At 34.8% G+C, this 15,571-nt stretch overlaps 2 protein-coding genes and 1 long non-coding RNA gene across 5 annotated transcripts in view; 1 reads left to right on the top strand and 2 right to left on the bottom strand.

Annotated features, from left to right (window-relative positions):
- Nucleotides 1–745, top strand: part of LOC116004771 (F-box/kelch-repeat protein At1g26930-like) — a 36,109-nt gene extending 35,364 nt beyond the window's left edge. The window contains exon 12 of the mRNA XM_031244935.1: nucleotides 268–745. Coding sequence (XP_031100795.1) covers nucleotides 268–629 — 362 coding nt within the window. The 3' untranslated portion in view covers nucleotides 630–745. The remainder of the gene's footprint in view (nucleotides 1–267) is intronic.
- Nucleotides 746–1,570: 825 nt separating this feature from the next.
- On the bottom strand, nucleotides 1,571–13,857 carry LOC116003748 (F-box/kelch-repeat protein At1g26930-like). Its single transcript, XM_031243667.1, has 4 exons — nucleotides 13,505–13,857; nucleotides 12,141–12,630; nucleotides 2,457–3,131; nucleotides 1,571–2,067 (listed from the first exon to the last, which is right to left on the bottom strand). Exons 2-4 carry the CDS (start codon nucleotides 12,544–12,546, stop codon nucleotides 1,706–1,708), a joined length of 1,443 nt encoding a protein of 480 aa, XP_031099527.1. The 5' UTR covers nucleotides 12,547–12,630; nucleotides 13,505–13,857; the 3' UTR covers nucleotides 1,571–1,705.
- LOC116003749 lies at nucleotides 3,141–8,286 on the bottom strand. Of its 3 annotated transcripts, none has more exons than XR_004094703.1 (6): nucleotides 7,765–8,286; nucleotides 7,077–7,194; nucleotides 6,558–6,633; nucleotides 6,037–6,112; nucleotides 3,403–3,520; nucleotides 3,141–3,282 (listed from the first exon to the last, which is right to left on the bottom strand). It is a non-coding gene; the product is annotated as an uncharacterized LOC116003749 (long non-coding RNA). The 3 variants fall into 3 exon arrangements; XR_004094702.1 differs by having other exon boundaries at nucleotides 6,037–6,154; nucleotides 7,077–7,152; XR_004094701.1 differs by lacking the exons at nucleotides 7,077–7,194; nucleotides 7,765–8,286 and having other exon boundaries at nucleotides 6,037–6,154; nucleotides 6,558–6,659.
- Nucleotides 13,858–15,571: the final 1,714 nt, after the last annotated feature.

The raw sequence follows: 15,571 nt of genomic DNA, 5'->3' as shown, positions 1-15,571 counted from the left end.
GTTTTTGGTCAGTAATAGGTAGTCTGTTACCTATTAGATGTAGGACTATAGATAGACCCCCTAGTCCTCTCAACTCAGTTCAGGCAATACACCATCTAAATTACTGACGCAAGTGAGAGAAAAAATTCTGGTGACTCCACAAGCAACTCTGGGAGCCTCTTCTATCGGCCACAACAACCAAAGTATTATAAATTATGGCGGGAGATTAGTAGATCTGTTTTTTAATTACCACATATTCACTGTTCAATGTGGTCTGCATGCTTACAGGTGAAACTAGGGGTAATGCCTTGCCTACTACATCTGAAGCACCTCCATTGATTGCAGTTGTAAATGACCAATTGTATGCTGTTGATTATGCTGAAATGGTGGTAAAGAAGTATGACAAGGATAACAGAGTTTGGTTTACGATTGGAAGATTGCCCGAACGTGCAAATTCCATGAACGGTTGGGGCTTGGCTTTTAGGGCATGTGGTGATAAGCTCATCGTGATCGGGGGACCTAGGGCTTCAGGTCCAGGGTTTATCGAAGTGAACTCGTGGGTGCCAAGTGAAGGGCCACCCGAGTGGCATTTACTAGGCCGAAGGCAATCGGGAAGCTTTGTCTGTAATTGCGCTGTGATGGGTTGCTAAAAACGTGGTTCTTTGGGTGCTGCCATGGAGGAGTGTCTTTCTAATGGGTAATCTATATCCCAAACCTTTATTTTCTTTTTTATTCAGTGAATTAGTGGCATATTGGCATGATCTATATTTGTAAATCATAATTGGGCGTATAGTTTGAAAAAGGAAAGTATCATTTAGTTTGTGATGTAGTGAATGCTATCCTGTATCTTTCCTTTTCCAGGTATTCTATTTCGTTATGCTTTATTAGCCAAGTCCATGAATCAGAAATCAATTCTACAGTGCAACTTACGTTGGCTTAGGTTTTTGCTAGATGGTATTGATTCTATATTTGGTGAATGCATAACTATGATTGTATCACTCACTGTTATAAGAATCTGTCTAGGCGTCCCTAAGCCGAGGGGATTTTAGTCTTAGGTGGACATTAGTTGGCTAAACTTGGGCCTGAGTTACGGAACACCCATTTCAACCCAATTGCTTTTTTTCCTTCCGGAAGATCAACTAACTTCCATGTGTACTTCTTCTGTATGCAATTCATTTCTTCTATCATTGCATCCCGCCATATTTGTTCTCGAGCAGCATCATCATAGAAAATAGGATCCGACACTGAGAGAGCAAAATTTGTTGTTTCATAAATATCTCTTAGTGAACGGAACCTCTGTCGGGATTCTGGTGTACTTTCTGGTGAAAAAGTGGTGGTGGTGCTGGGTTGTGGGCTTGTTGGCGGAGTAGATTTGTTGTCTGGTGAGTTGCTACTATCTTCATGTGGCAAGGGGGTTGTTCCACCTGGAATTACAGTAGAGACTTCTCTAACATCAATAAAAGGAACCATTTTCCCTGTTTTGTCAGAACTCCAAGACCAACTAGCAGACTCATTAAACAACACATCTCGACTTATAATGATCTTGCCACTTATTGGATTATACAACCTATAAGCTTTGGATTGCAAACTATAACCAAGAAAAATACATTTTTCTGATTTATCTTCAAGTTTATGACGAGATGATTTTACCAAAGCATTGGCTATACAACCAAAAACTTTTTTCTGATTTATCTTCAGAAAACCTAGTTCCCAAAGAACCACATTTTTAGCAACCCATCACGGCGCAATTATAGACAAAGCTACCCGATTGCTTTCGGCCTAGTAAATGCCACTCGGGTGGCCCTTCACTAGACACCCGCGAGTTCACTTCGATAAACCCTGGACCTGAAGCCCTAGGTCCCCCGATCACGATGAGCTTATCACCACATGCCCTAAAAGCCAAGCCCCAGCCATTCATAGAATTTGCACGTTCGGGCAATCTCCCAATTGTAAACCAGACTCTGTTATCCTTGTCATACTTCCTTACCACCATTTCAGCATAATCGGCAGCATAAAATTGGTCATTTACAACTGCAATCAACGGAGGTGCTTCAGATGTAGTAGGCAAGGCGTTTTCCCTAGTTTCACCTGTAAGCATGTAGACCACATTGAACAGTTAATATGTGGTAATTAAAAAACAGATCTACTAACCTCTCGTCATAATTTATAATACTTTGGTTGTTGTGACCGCACGTTTAGAAGAGGCTCCCAGGGCTGCTTGTGGAGTCACCAGAATTGTTTCTCCCACTTGTTTCTCTCACTTGCTCAGTAATTTAGATGGTGTATTGCGTGAACTGAGAAGTGAGAGGACTAAGGGTCTATCTATAGTCCTACATCCCATCAATATAGGTAACCGATTATGACCAAAGACTAGTACTTAGTCAGCCTAAATAGTAATTTGTACCACATAAAATACTTAATTTATTATTATTGATAATAATCCCAATAATAATAATAAAAGGAAAACGTTACATCACCTGTGCGGGGGAGACACATGTTGGGTATTTCAGTCCAAGTCTCCGTCTCGAGATTGTATTCCTCTCCAGATGTCAAAAGCTTTGTTTCAGGCCCTCCGATACCTCCAATTACATAAAACTTTCCATCCATGAATACTCCAGAACACATTTTCCGGGCCTTGTTCAAGCTTGGCAAAAGCTTCCACTCTCCCGTCTCCGAATTGTAAAGCTCAGCTGAGCTAAGGATCTTTCCTTGCAAATCACAACCACCGGCCACAATAGCAATCTCCCCTTGGCAGGCAGAGCCAAACAAACACCGTGGCTCATTCATCTGCATTCCGGTCGACCATGAATTGGTCAAAAGACTGTACCGATAGATGACTTGTGCCATGTACTCCTTTCCAAACACAAGGAGCTCTGTGCCCACAGCCAAAGACTCGTTGTCAGAGAATACAAAACATTCATTAGAATTCATTGTTGGGAGACGCATCCAACGGCGGAGATTGGGGTCGAACGCTTCCCATTCCAACATGTTGCAGGAAAAATAAACCCAGTGCTCAATTATACCATTCATGCGTCTTAATTTATAGAGCTCGCCGCTCCTAATTAACGAACGAAAGCTCCTGTTCACGGAAGCTGCCATGCCATAAGCGGACCTTGAGCAACGGATGAGACAGCTAATGGAGTTGTCTCGACCAATCCCAGGAATTAGACAGCTAGTGTCAGAATTTACCCCATCGCAATGCTGATCAGCCACCATATCGTCACCTTGTGCCCCAGTATCAGAATTTCCACCGTCAGATTGCTGATCAAGTGATTGTTACTTTTTAGTAAAATCCTGAGGGAACTACGGATATGGAGAAAAAATCAATATTTTTTAATAATATCGGGAGGGAACTAGGGAAAAGGAGAAAAAAATCTTTATTGTGAGATCGATATTTATTAGACAGCTGGTGTCAGAATTTACCCCATCGCAATGCTGATCAGCCACCATATCGCCACCTTATGCCCCAGTCTAGCTCTGAATTTCCACCCTCAGATTGCTGATCAAGTGATTGTTACTTTTCAGTAAAACCCCGAGGGAACTAAGGAAAAGGAGAAAAAATCAATATTTTTTAGTAAAATCTGTAGGGAACTAGGGAAAAGGAGAAAAAAATCTTTCTTCTAGATCGATATTTATTAGAGATAAAGTGATTGTTACTTTTTGGTAAAACCGGGAGGGAACTAGGGAAAAGGAGAAAAAAAATTCAATATTTTTTAGTGAAATCGGCAGGGAACTAGGGAAAAGGAGAAAAAAATCAAAAAAAAAAACAAAAGGGAAAGCTTCGTTTTGAGCGCACAGCATTGCTTGCACCTATTTTTCTCACAAATAGGCCCACAAAAATTCATCTATTGCTGGAGAAAAAAACTATCTAAAACCCCCACTCTCCATTTGGTAAAAAATCATCCCTAAGTTTTTACATTTTACAAAAACTCACTAAAATCTACAAATGGAATTGCTCTTAGAGGTGGTCGTTGCATCAGAGCCCTACCCCTAGGCATTTCAATTAGACCAGTCTACTCAATTTCAGACCAGTTGCATTGGGTTGTCGAGTTTATTAGTTTTAAATCAATTTTTGTATTGAGTTAAAAATTTTATTAGGGAAGCTTTTCCAGGTAGGCTACCCCTATCTCAAGCATTTCAAGTTTGGTAATTCTAAGAAGTAGAAATAATTCTAAGAAGTAAAAATTTAAATATTGGCGGGGAAGTACCTTTGTTTTGGCTATAATCAATCTTACAACCCAGCGATGTGAAAGAATACATGCATATTGTTATAAGATCGAATATTGTCTAAAACCTGTTTACTTTTATCAGATGATTCAAAAAGAATCCTCAATTACTGAATTCAATTGATATGCAAATTTCAAGGGAATTCCGAAATATAATTTCATTTTGTTTAAATGGAAATAAAATATTGAAGGTATTCTGATTTAATTTTGTTAAATATTGTAATATTATGTTGACTGATTTCAAATTTTAAACAAATAAATTAATAAATATATAAATACATATATAACAAACAAACGCAAAACCGTATAATTGAATAGCATTTAATTACGCACATTAACATAATATAGTAATTTTTTTAATACTATAATATAGATCATATAGTAAATTGATTGTTGGAATTTTTTTTGAATATTATCATGAGAGGAATTTAATTACATACATTAACATAATATAGTAATATTTTTTTGGAATACTATAATATACATCATATACTAATTTGATTTTTGGAATTTTTTTTGAATATTATCATGATAGGAATTTAATTACATAAATTAACATAATATAGTGATATTTTTTTGGAATACTATAATATACATCATATACTAATTTGATTTTTGGAATTTTTTTTGGATATTATCATTAGAGGAATTCTATTATGTACATTAACATAAAGTGATTGTTACTTTTTAGTAAAACCCGGAGAGAACTAGGGAAAAGGAGAAAAAAATTGTTCTTGTGAGATCGATATTTATTAGGGATATATAAAGTGATTGTTACTTTTTAGTAAAACTGAGAAGGAACTAGGGAAAAGGAGAAAAAAATCAATACTTTTTAGTAAAATCGGCAGGGAATTAGGGAAAAGGAGAAAAAATCAATATTTTTTAGTAAAATCGGCAGGGAATTAGGGAAAAGGAGAAAAAATCAATATTTTTTAGTAAAATCGGCAGGGAACTAGGGAAAAGGAGAAAAAAAAAATCTTTCTTGTGAGATCGATATTTATTAGAGATAAAGTGATTGTTACTTTTTAGTAAAACCCGGAGGGAACGAGCGAAAAGGAGAAAAAATCAATATTTTTTAGTAAAATCGGGAGGTAACTAGGGAAAGGAGAAAAAAATCTTTCTTGTGAGATAGATATTTATTAGAGATAAAGTGATTATTACTTTTTAGTAAAACCGGGAGGGAACTAGGGAAAAGGAGAAAAAATTCAATATTTTTTAGTGAAATCGGCAGGGAACTAGGGAAAAGGAGAAAAAAACAATATCTTTTAGTAAAATCGGGAGTGAACTAGGGAAAAGGAGAAAAAAATCTTTCTTGTGAGATCAATATTTATTAGAGATAAAGTGATTATTACTTTTTAGTAAAACCGGGAGGGAACTAGGGAAAAGTAGAAAAAAATCAATATTTTTTAGTGAAATCGGCAGGGAACTAGGGAAAAGGAGAAAAAAATCAATATTTTTTAGTAAAATCGGGAGGGAATTAGGGAAAAGGAGAAAAAAATCTTTCTTGTGAGATCAATATTTATTAGAGATAAAGTGATTATTACTTTTTATTAAAAAACCGGGAGGAAACTAGGGAAAAGGAGAAAAAAATCAATATTTTTTAGTGAAATCGGCAAGGAACTAGGGAAAAGGAGAAAAAAATCTTTCTTGTGAGATCAATATTTCTTAGAGATAAAGTGATTGTTAGTTTTTAGTAAAACCCGGAGGAAACTAGGGAAAAGGAGAAAAAAATCAATATTTTTTAGTAAAATCGGCAGGGAACTAGGGAAAAGGAGAAAAAAATCTTTCTTGTGAGATCGATATTTATTAGACAGCTAGTGTCAGAATTTACCCCTTCGCAATGCTGATCAGCCACCATATCGCCACCTTGTGCCCCAGTCTCGCTCTGAATTTTCACCCTTAGATTGCTGATCAAGTGATTGTTACTTTTTAGTAAAACCCCGTGGGAACTAAGGAAAATGAGAAAAAATCAATATTTTTTAGTAAAATCTGCAGGGAACTAGGGAAAAGGAGATAAAAATATTTCTTCTGAGATCGATATTTATTAGAGATAAAGTGATTATTACTTTCTAGTAAAATCGGGAGGGAACTAGGGAAAATGAGAAAAAAATCAATATTTTTTAGTGAAATCGGCAGGGAACTAGGGAAAAGGAGAAAAAAATCTTTCTTGTGAGATTAGTATTTATTAGAGATAAAGTGATTGTTACTTTTTAGTAAAACCCGGAGTGAACTAGGGAAAAGGAGAAAAAATTAATATTTTTTAGTAAAATCGGCAGGGAACTAGGGAAAAGGAGAAAAAAAAATCTTTCTTGTGAGATCGATATTTATTAGACAGCTAGTGTCAGAATTTACCCCATCGCAATGCTGATCAGCCACCATATCGCCACCTTGTGCCCCAGTCTCGCTCTGAATTTCCACCCTCAGATTGCTGATCAAGTGATTGTTACTTTTTAGTAAAACCCCGTGGGAACTAAGGAAAATGAGAAAAAATCAATATTTTGTAGTAAAATCTGCAGGGAACTAGGGAAAAGGAGATAAAAATATTTATTCTGCGATCGATATTTATTAGAGATAAAGTGATTATTACTTTCTAGTAAAATCGGGAGGGAACTAGGGAAAATGAGAAAAAAATCAATATTTTTTAGTGAAATCGGCAGGGAACTAGGGAAAAGGAAAAAAAATCTTTCTTGTGAGATTAGTATTTATTAGAGATAAAGTGATTGTTACTTTTTAGTAAAACCCGGAGTGAACTAGGGAAAAGGAGAAAAAATTAATATTTTTTAGTAAAATCGGCAGGGAACTAGGGAAAAGGAGAAAAAAAATCTTTCTTGTGAGATCGATATTTATTAGACAGCTAGTGTCAGAATTTACCCCATCGCAATGCTGATCAGCCACCATATCGCCACCTTGTGCCCCAGTCTCGCTCTGAATTTCCACCCTCAGATTGCTGATCAAGTGATTGTTACTTTTTAGTAAAACCCCGTGGGAACTAAGGAAAATGAGAAAAAATCAATATTTTGTAGTAAAATCTGCAGGGAACTAGGGAAAAGGAGATAAAAATATTTATTCTGCGATCGATATTTATTAGAGATAAAGTGATTATTACTTTCTAGTGATCGATATTTATTAGAGATAAAGTGATTATTACTTTCTAGTAAAATCGGGAGGGAACTAGGGAAAATGAGAAAAAAATCAATATTTTTTAGTGAAATCGGCAGGGAACTAGGGAAAAGGAGAAAAAAATCTTTCTTGTGAGATTAGTATTTATTAGAGATAAAGTGATTGTTACTTTTTAGTAAAACCCGGAGTGAACTAGGGAAAAGGAGAAAACTTTTTAGTAAAACCCGGAGTGAACTAGGGAAAAGGAGAAAAAATTAATATTTTTTAGTAAAATCGGCAGGGAACTAGGGAAAAGGAGAAAAAAAATCTTTCTTGTGAGATCGATATTTATTAGACAGCTAAAAAAAATCTTTCTTGTGAGATCGATATTTATTAGACAGCTAGTGTCAATCTTTCTTGTGAGATCGATATTTATTAGACAGCTAGTGTCAGAATTTACCCCATCGCAATGCTGATCAGCCACCATATCGCCACCTTGTGCCCCAATCTCAAAATTTCCACCCTCAGATTGCGGATCAAGTGATTGTTACTTTTTAGTAAAACCCCCAGGGAACTAGGGTAAATATGACAATCGATGTTTTCTTGCTTGAAAGGGGAATTGTTTTCAACAATGTAAATTCCCATTTCAATCCTACTTGAAAATGAAATTTTTTTCTGACGAAAAATAGTTTTTTTTTTTTTTCCGGTGAAAAATTGCCGGAAAAACCGCCGGATTTATTTCCCGGCGAGAAAATGACCATTTATTTTCCGGCGGGACTTAATTACACTATTAACTTGACTTATATAACTTATATTAGACTGTTATTCCCTAATATTATCATCCCATCACGATTTTTCAGTGCTATTGACTCTGTTATAATGCAATATTTATCCATAAAGGGTCACACTTGTGTGAGACCGTCTCACGGATCCTTGTTCGTGAGACGGGTCGGGTCAAAGCACCATGCAAATATCATACTTATATGTGCAAATGTCATACTTATATGCTCATATGTAACACTAATAAAAAAAATACAATTTTTGTTACTTATAAGAGAAAAAGTAACACATTTTTCATAATAAGTAATGTTGACAAGTGCCCCTTACTTATAAGGGCAAATATGATACTTTTGAGGAAAAATATAATACTTTTAAATCGAAATGTAAAAGTATTGTTTTTTCCCTTAAAAGTATTACATTTATCCTTATAAGTAACAAAAATTTTATTCCTGATTAGTATTACATTTGAGCATATAAGTATAACATTTGTACATATAAGTGTCACATTTGCATCTTGATTTAACTCGACCCGACCCGTCTCATGGTGAGACGGTCTCACTCAAGTTTTTGCCATCCATAAATACTTTCTCAACCTAATGAAGTACAAAGAGTCAATGTCCTCACTGGTCGAATTTGTGACCTCTCATTGTATTTTAGCATCATTAAAGTTGATAAAATAGTACTCCCTCCGCCCCATCATTAAAATTAAAATTTATAAAAATAGTACTCGTGTCATCTCATTTTATGTGTCAAAGTTGAATCTGGCAAAAGTTATTTACAATTTAGTTTTTTATAATATTAAAGTTAGAAATAGTATGTAAAATTTATATGTAGAAACTACGTAAAAAAATACTATTAAATATTTTTAAAAATTTAAAATTAAAAAATAATAATGAAAACACACAAAAAATAATTTGACCAATAAATAGTAAATAAGATAGGTAAAATGAAACAATAACATTTTAGGTCACTAGATTACATTTATATAGTTCAAAAATTACTTTATCCACTATATATATATATATATATATATATATATATATATATATATATATATATATATATATATATATATATATATATATATATATATATATATATATATATATATATATATATATATATATATATATATATATATATATATATATATATATATATTAATGGTAATATATTTAATACAAGTACAAATATAAACTAATAGCATTTTTTTAATTATTATATTCGATATACATAAATTAGTGATGATATAATTACTGATAATCCTTAAAGTTACGATGAATATGCTTTGTAAAGTTATACCTTATACTCTATCAGCACACATAGAGAGAAGAGTACAACTTACAAAGCAAAAGGTACAACTTTAAAAACAAATTTGTCTTTATTATGAGAAGAGTATAGATCTCAAATCTTTGAAAAATTTTCCATAGTACAATATAAATTTATAGATAAAATAGTCTTTATTAACTTACATAAAAACCCAAAAGCCTACTATTTTTAGAATTTTGACTCCAATCTGCAGAGCTTAACAGTGGGAAAAATCTGTCAAAATTTGACAAATTCACCATTTTACCAAACAGCCCCACAAGGGAATAGAAACTAGGGACAATGTGTGAATAGAAGGTATTGTAAGGTAAGATAAGATAAGGTAGTATTTGTGAACTATTTAAAGTTAGATCATTTCACACACATTTATGGTCATGTATAGGGCAACTCTTTTATTCACATAATAAGACACATTTTCGAGATATAACCATCAAAGGGCAATAAGAATGTAGACGAACAAGCACAAGTGAAATGGCAATAAAGGAGTGAATGAAGTGATACCAATGTTATAAGAAGGCATTGGCGCTAGTTAGGCAGTATACAGATTGCACACATTGCACACCCAAAAACATTGACCGACTTGGGCGCCTAGTTGGGCACTAAGTCTGGCCCACTCAAGAGTCGAGTTGGCCGACTCAGGCCCAAGTTCAGCCAACTAATGTCCACCTAAGGCTAAAATCCCCTCGGCCTAGGGGCACCTAGGTGGCCGCCTAGACCGATTTTTACAACAGTCAGTGATACAATCATATTTATGCATTCACCAAATATAGAATCAATACCATCTAGCAAAACCCTAAGCCAACATAATTTGCACTGTAGAATTGTTTTCTGATTCATGGACTTGGCAAATAAAGCATAACAGAATGGAATACTTGGAAAAGGAAAGATACAGGGTAGCATTCACTACATCACAAACTAAATGATACTTTTCCTTTTCAAACTATATGCCCATTTATGATTTACGAATATAGATCATGCCAATATGCCACTAATACACAGAAGCAAAATGCATCATCGAATTTACAGCAATTATATCAGCATATGAATGATATAAGATACCGACATATATTACCATATAAGGAAAATACACACGACATTTCAGAAAAAAGGTGCAACAAGCTTCCATTAATGAATTTCAAGACAAAGCTTCAGTATGTAGCTCATTCATTGCAATATCAAAGGTGTTCAAGTACATTGACATGCTCCTGATGAAGAAGATTGTAGAACCTTAATTATTTTTTCTTGTTTTTTTTATGGGTTTTCTTGACTATGCCAAGAAAAATAAAGCGGGGTGGGGAAGAGAAAAGAGCGGACTTAATGGAACTAAGCTCTACAATTTCTTGGAGAAGCTTCAACAAAATCTAATCAAGATTCTACTATTGTATGGCTCCCACCCTCAAGTTATTTTCCTATCCCTTTGCTATTTTTTGCTGGCCTCCTTTGAAGATTCATGTTAACCAAATGGGAGAAGGTCATTCAATTGAATGAAAATGTCGAAGCAGAAAAAATTTGATACTCAACAACTCCTTTAGAAGAAATATGCGGTCAAATCTTGAGTAGGTTGATAATCCTCCCTATTCTCCCACAGAGAAAAGAAAAAATAATGCACTGAATAAAAAAGAAAATAAAGGTTTGGGACAGATTACCCATTAGAAAGACACTCCTCCACGGCAGCACCCAAAGAACCACATTTTTAGCAACCCATCACAGCGCAATTATAGACAAAGCTACCCGATTGCTTTCGGCCTAGTAAATGCCACTCGGGTGGTCCTTCACTAGGCACCCACGAGTTCACTTCGATAAACCCTGGACCTGAAGCCCTAGGTCCCCCGATCACGATAAGCTTATCACCACATGCCCTAAAAGCCAAGCCCCAACCATTCATGGAATTTGCACGTTCGGGCAATCTCCCAATTGTAAACCAAACTCTGTTATCCTTGTCATACTTCCTCACTACCATTTCAGCATAATCAGCAGCATACAATTGGTCATTTACAACTGCAATCAATGGAGGTGCTTCAGATGTAGTAGGCAAGGCGTTTCCCCTAGTTTCACCTGTGCGGGGGGGACACATGTTAGGAATTTCAGTCCAAGTTTCAGTCTCGAGATTGTACTCCTCTCCAGATGTCAAAAGCTTTGTTTCAGGCCCTCCGATACCTCCAATTACATAAAACTTCCCGTCCATGAATACTGCAGAACACATTTTCCGGGCCTTGTTCATGCTTGGCAATAGCTTCCACTCTCCCGTCTCCGAATTGTATAGCTCAGCTGAGCTAAGGATCTTACCTTGCAAGTCACAACCACCAGCCATAATAGCAATCTCCCCTTGGCAGGCAGAACCAAACAAACACCGTGGCTCGTTCATCTGCATTCCTGTCGACCATGAATTGGTCAAAAGACTGTACCGATAGATGACTTGTGCCATGTACTCCTTTCCAAACACAAGGAGCTCTGTGCCCACTGCCAAAGATTCCTTGTCAGAAAATACAAAACATTCATTAGAATTCATTGTTGGGAGACGCATCCAACGGCGGAGATTGGGGTCAAACGCTTCCCATTCCAACATGTTGCAGGAAAAATAAACCCAGTGCTCAATTATACCATTCATGCGTCTTAATTTATAGAGCTCACCGCTCCTAATTAGCGAACGAAAGCTCCTGTTCACGGAAGCTGCCATGCCATAAGCGGACCTTGAGCAACGGATGAGACAGCTAATGGAGTTGTCTCGACCAATCCCAGGAATTAGGCAGCTAGTGTCAGAATTTACCCCATCGCAATGCTGATCACCAGCTTGATCAGCCACCATATCACCACCTTGTGCCCCAGTCTCAGAATTTACCCCGTCAGAATGCTGATCACCACCGCCTTGTGCCACGGTCATTTGCATTCCATCATCAGCCTCATAATCACAACCAGCCTGGTCAGCTTCAGATGCCGAAGAATTGCCCCCTAGGGTTAGAGATGTATCCACTCTGCCACGAGTGTCAGACTGTTTCGGGAATTTCCTAACACGTCCATCCTCTTGATCATCTTCCGCTGGCCTTTTGCCATTCGCATCAAGCCGGAAACTCATGCAAGCCCAGCTACGCTCTCTGTGGTAGTCCCTTGACACAAAACAAGAACGGTCTTCCAGCATATCGTCAGGGTTCAACCACAAGGAAGCCGCAGCTTTTCGCCTTATGGTAACACACTCTACAGCCTCTCTTACCAGTCAGACAACCTGCAAATAGATAAGCCAAAGCACAAAAACTTTACCCATCACAAATCTAGTGTGCCTCTATATATAGAAATCAAAACTTAAACACCCACTTTTCATCAAATATTCAATATCCTATTGACAGCAATGTATATATATAGATATGAATTCAAAAAGCAATTCTGGCAACAAAATGCATAGAACTGGAAAGAAAAACAAAGGGGGAAAATCCCTAGCCTCACAATTTCATTCATTTATCATTGATCCCAATAGATAAAAATGACAACCCAGATCACCTCGGCAACAAATAAAGAACATCAATCATTCAATTCAATGGATATCACAAATTAAGAACTCAAAAAAAAAAAATCCAAATCAAAGAATGAAACCTGTCCAGATTCAGACGCACCTAAAACCACAAAACAAAAAGAACAATTCTAATCAGATGTGTATGGCAAGAATTCATAAAAAGGGATTATATCCCAACCCAGATCTCCCAAATTTCAGATCAGACAATACCCAACGCCTCAATTTCAATAAATCTAGAACCAAACCAAAAAAAGCTTCAATCTTTCACCACACCCAAATACGACTAGCGAAACCTAGATCTCCATAAACAAATCCATCACCGTTTCGCAACGCACAAAGCAGGCAGAATCACGAAAAAACGATACCAAATTGAAATTTAAAAAAAAAAAATCAAATTCACAACAGTAAAGAACACCAACACCAAATACGACTAGCGAAACCTAGATCTCCATAAACAAATCCATCACCGTTTCACAACGCAAAAAGCAAGCACAATCACGAAAAATGATACCAAATTGAAATTAAAAACAAAAAATCAAATTCACAGCAGTAAAGAACACCAAAAAAAAAAAAAAACATAAAAACTTACGAAATGAATTGGAAGAAGAGAAGACGAACAGTTGATTGGAATTCGGCGGTGCAAAGAAACAGTGCAGATGTATATTCTGTTTATCTATGCATAGTATAAACTATTATATAGGATTGGAGCTTCTTCGGGGGTTTATCAATCTCTCGGATTCGCTCTGCAAATCGGAATAGGAATAGAATAGGCTATGGCCTCCGAGTGAGGCATAATCTATAGAGGACCCCCTTCTTTATCTCTCTCAATTTCGCTAACTGGTTTTCTCCTCTCGTATTCTCAGTATTTCAATCTCGAAAAAGAAAACAAAATATGAAAACGCATGAAAAAAAAAAAGAAAAAGAAAAAAAGAAAAATACGGGCGTTACAAATACAACTGTAATCTGCCTACAAATAAAAGAATGTCATTGACTCGTTGTGCGTAGAGAGAGAAAGAGAGAGAGAGGGGATAAGCGTGATGAGAGAAGCCGTGGGTCCCACTACATTTTTTTTTTTAATATTTCAAAAATTTATAACAAATTTATTCCGTGCAACGTATGTACGAAAATACTAATAAATTTTTAAAAAATAATATTTTTTGAGTTTATTATCGAAATGGTTCCTCGACTATTACAAAATTACCAATTTGGTCATCGATAATTTTTCGTACCCAATTAAATCGCTCGACTTTTAAAATTTTAACCAATTTGGTCCTCCGTTTATTTTGTCTTTTTATAACCTAGTCAAATAACAATAAGGATTTGTTATGATATTCATAATTTAGTGCTTAATTTTGTCAATCAATTGTCAATTAAGTGCTTTTTAATAAATTTTCTTTAAATATATCGCTTCTTCTTTATTGATCTATTGCTAATTAATTACATGTATTCATTAACTTGTATATATCATTCTCCAAATCAAAATATAGAGGCAAGAGCATTTTAATCTTTATAACACTTCTTCCCTTTATATTTCCATATATATCAAACACTATTTGAAGTACTTAGATATAATTGTCAAACGATAGATACGTTTAGCATTAAATTACAACGTTCAAATGTTTAAATAAAATTGTCACAATATATTAAAAAAAAATTCACCAATAAGTTTCTTTTTTTCACCAAAAATATATAGTTAGTTCCAATCACTCGTCTTCAATATTTCAAAACTTTTTATTAAATAAAAGAATATCATTACAGAAACGGCCATACGTTTTCAATAACGTACATATGTTTTAAGTAACGGATATACGTTTTAAGAAACGGCTTCTTTATTTAATGTATTGACGGTGCCATTTGCAAATCGCTTAACAAATTCGAAGTATCCATTAGTAAGTTTAAAAGCAGTTTAGTTGACATCTTCAATATTATAACAAATTAATTCCGTGCAATGTATGGGCGAAAATATTAATAAATTTAAAAAATAATATTTTTTTAATAAGATGACTTCACGTCACTGCTGACCTGATTGAGAAACATGTCAAATTTTGCCTAATTGCAAAATTTTAGACAGTTGAGGGACATAATTGTATTTTTTTATTTGAAAGACCCAGTTACACTTTTGTGTAAAGTTCGGTGACTAATTTAAATTTTTTTCTTATTTAAAATTTTGAATTTATCATACTAGATTATAAAATTTTTGTCGTAATAATCTGATTTATTCTTAATCAATTTATAAATAATTAATAAATAAAAAATGATACAAATTAAGTTTTAAAGATGATTATCGACTAGGTTCATAACTTCTTTTGACCTGAAATAATATAGCCACCTTGCCATATTTGCACAACATTTAGTTCAAACACGCCAAAGATTGTTCATAATAAAATGATGTTACATCACAGAACAAATATATACTTGAGTATATTTATATAATATTTATTTTCAAAAATTGTTTATATATTTGATATATACATTGAAAGCATGCGTTACCATGTTTGGATTGTTTTGACAACATAATATTATTGTAATACTTGAAAAGTCCTCAAAATAAGTTGTAAATAAATTTTTAGAAGATTATACAATTAAGTGAATTAACATAATAGAATAAAGTAATGCAATAAAAACTTTTACATACAAATTTGAACAGAAAAATATG

This window comes from Ipomoea triloba, chromosome 14 (genome assembly GCF_003576645.1).
Source record: "Ipomoea triloba cultivar NCNSP0323 chromosome 14, ASM357664v1".
Classification (NCBI taxonomy): domain Eukaryota; kingdom Viridiplantae; phylum Streptophyta; class Magnoliopsida; order Solanales; family Convolvulaceae; genus Ipomoea; species Ipomoea triloba.
This window is presented reverse-complemented; position numbering and strand designations above follow the sequence as displayed.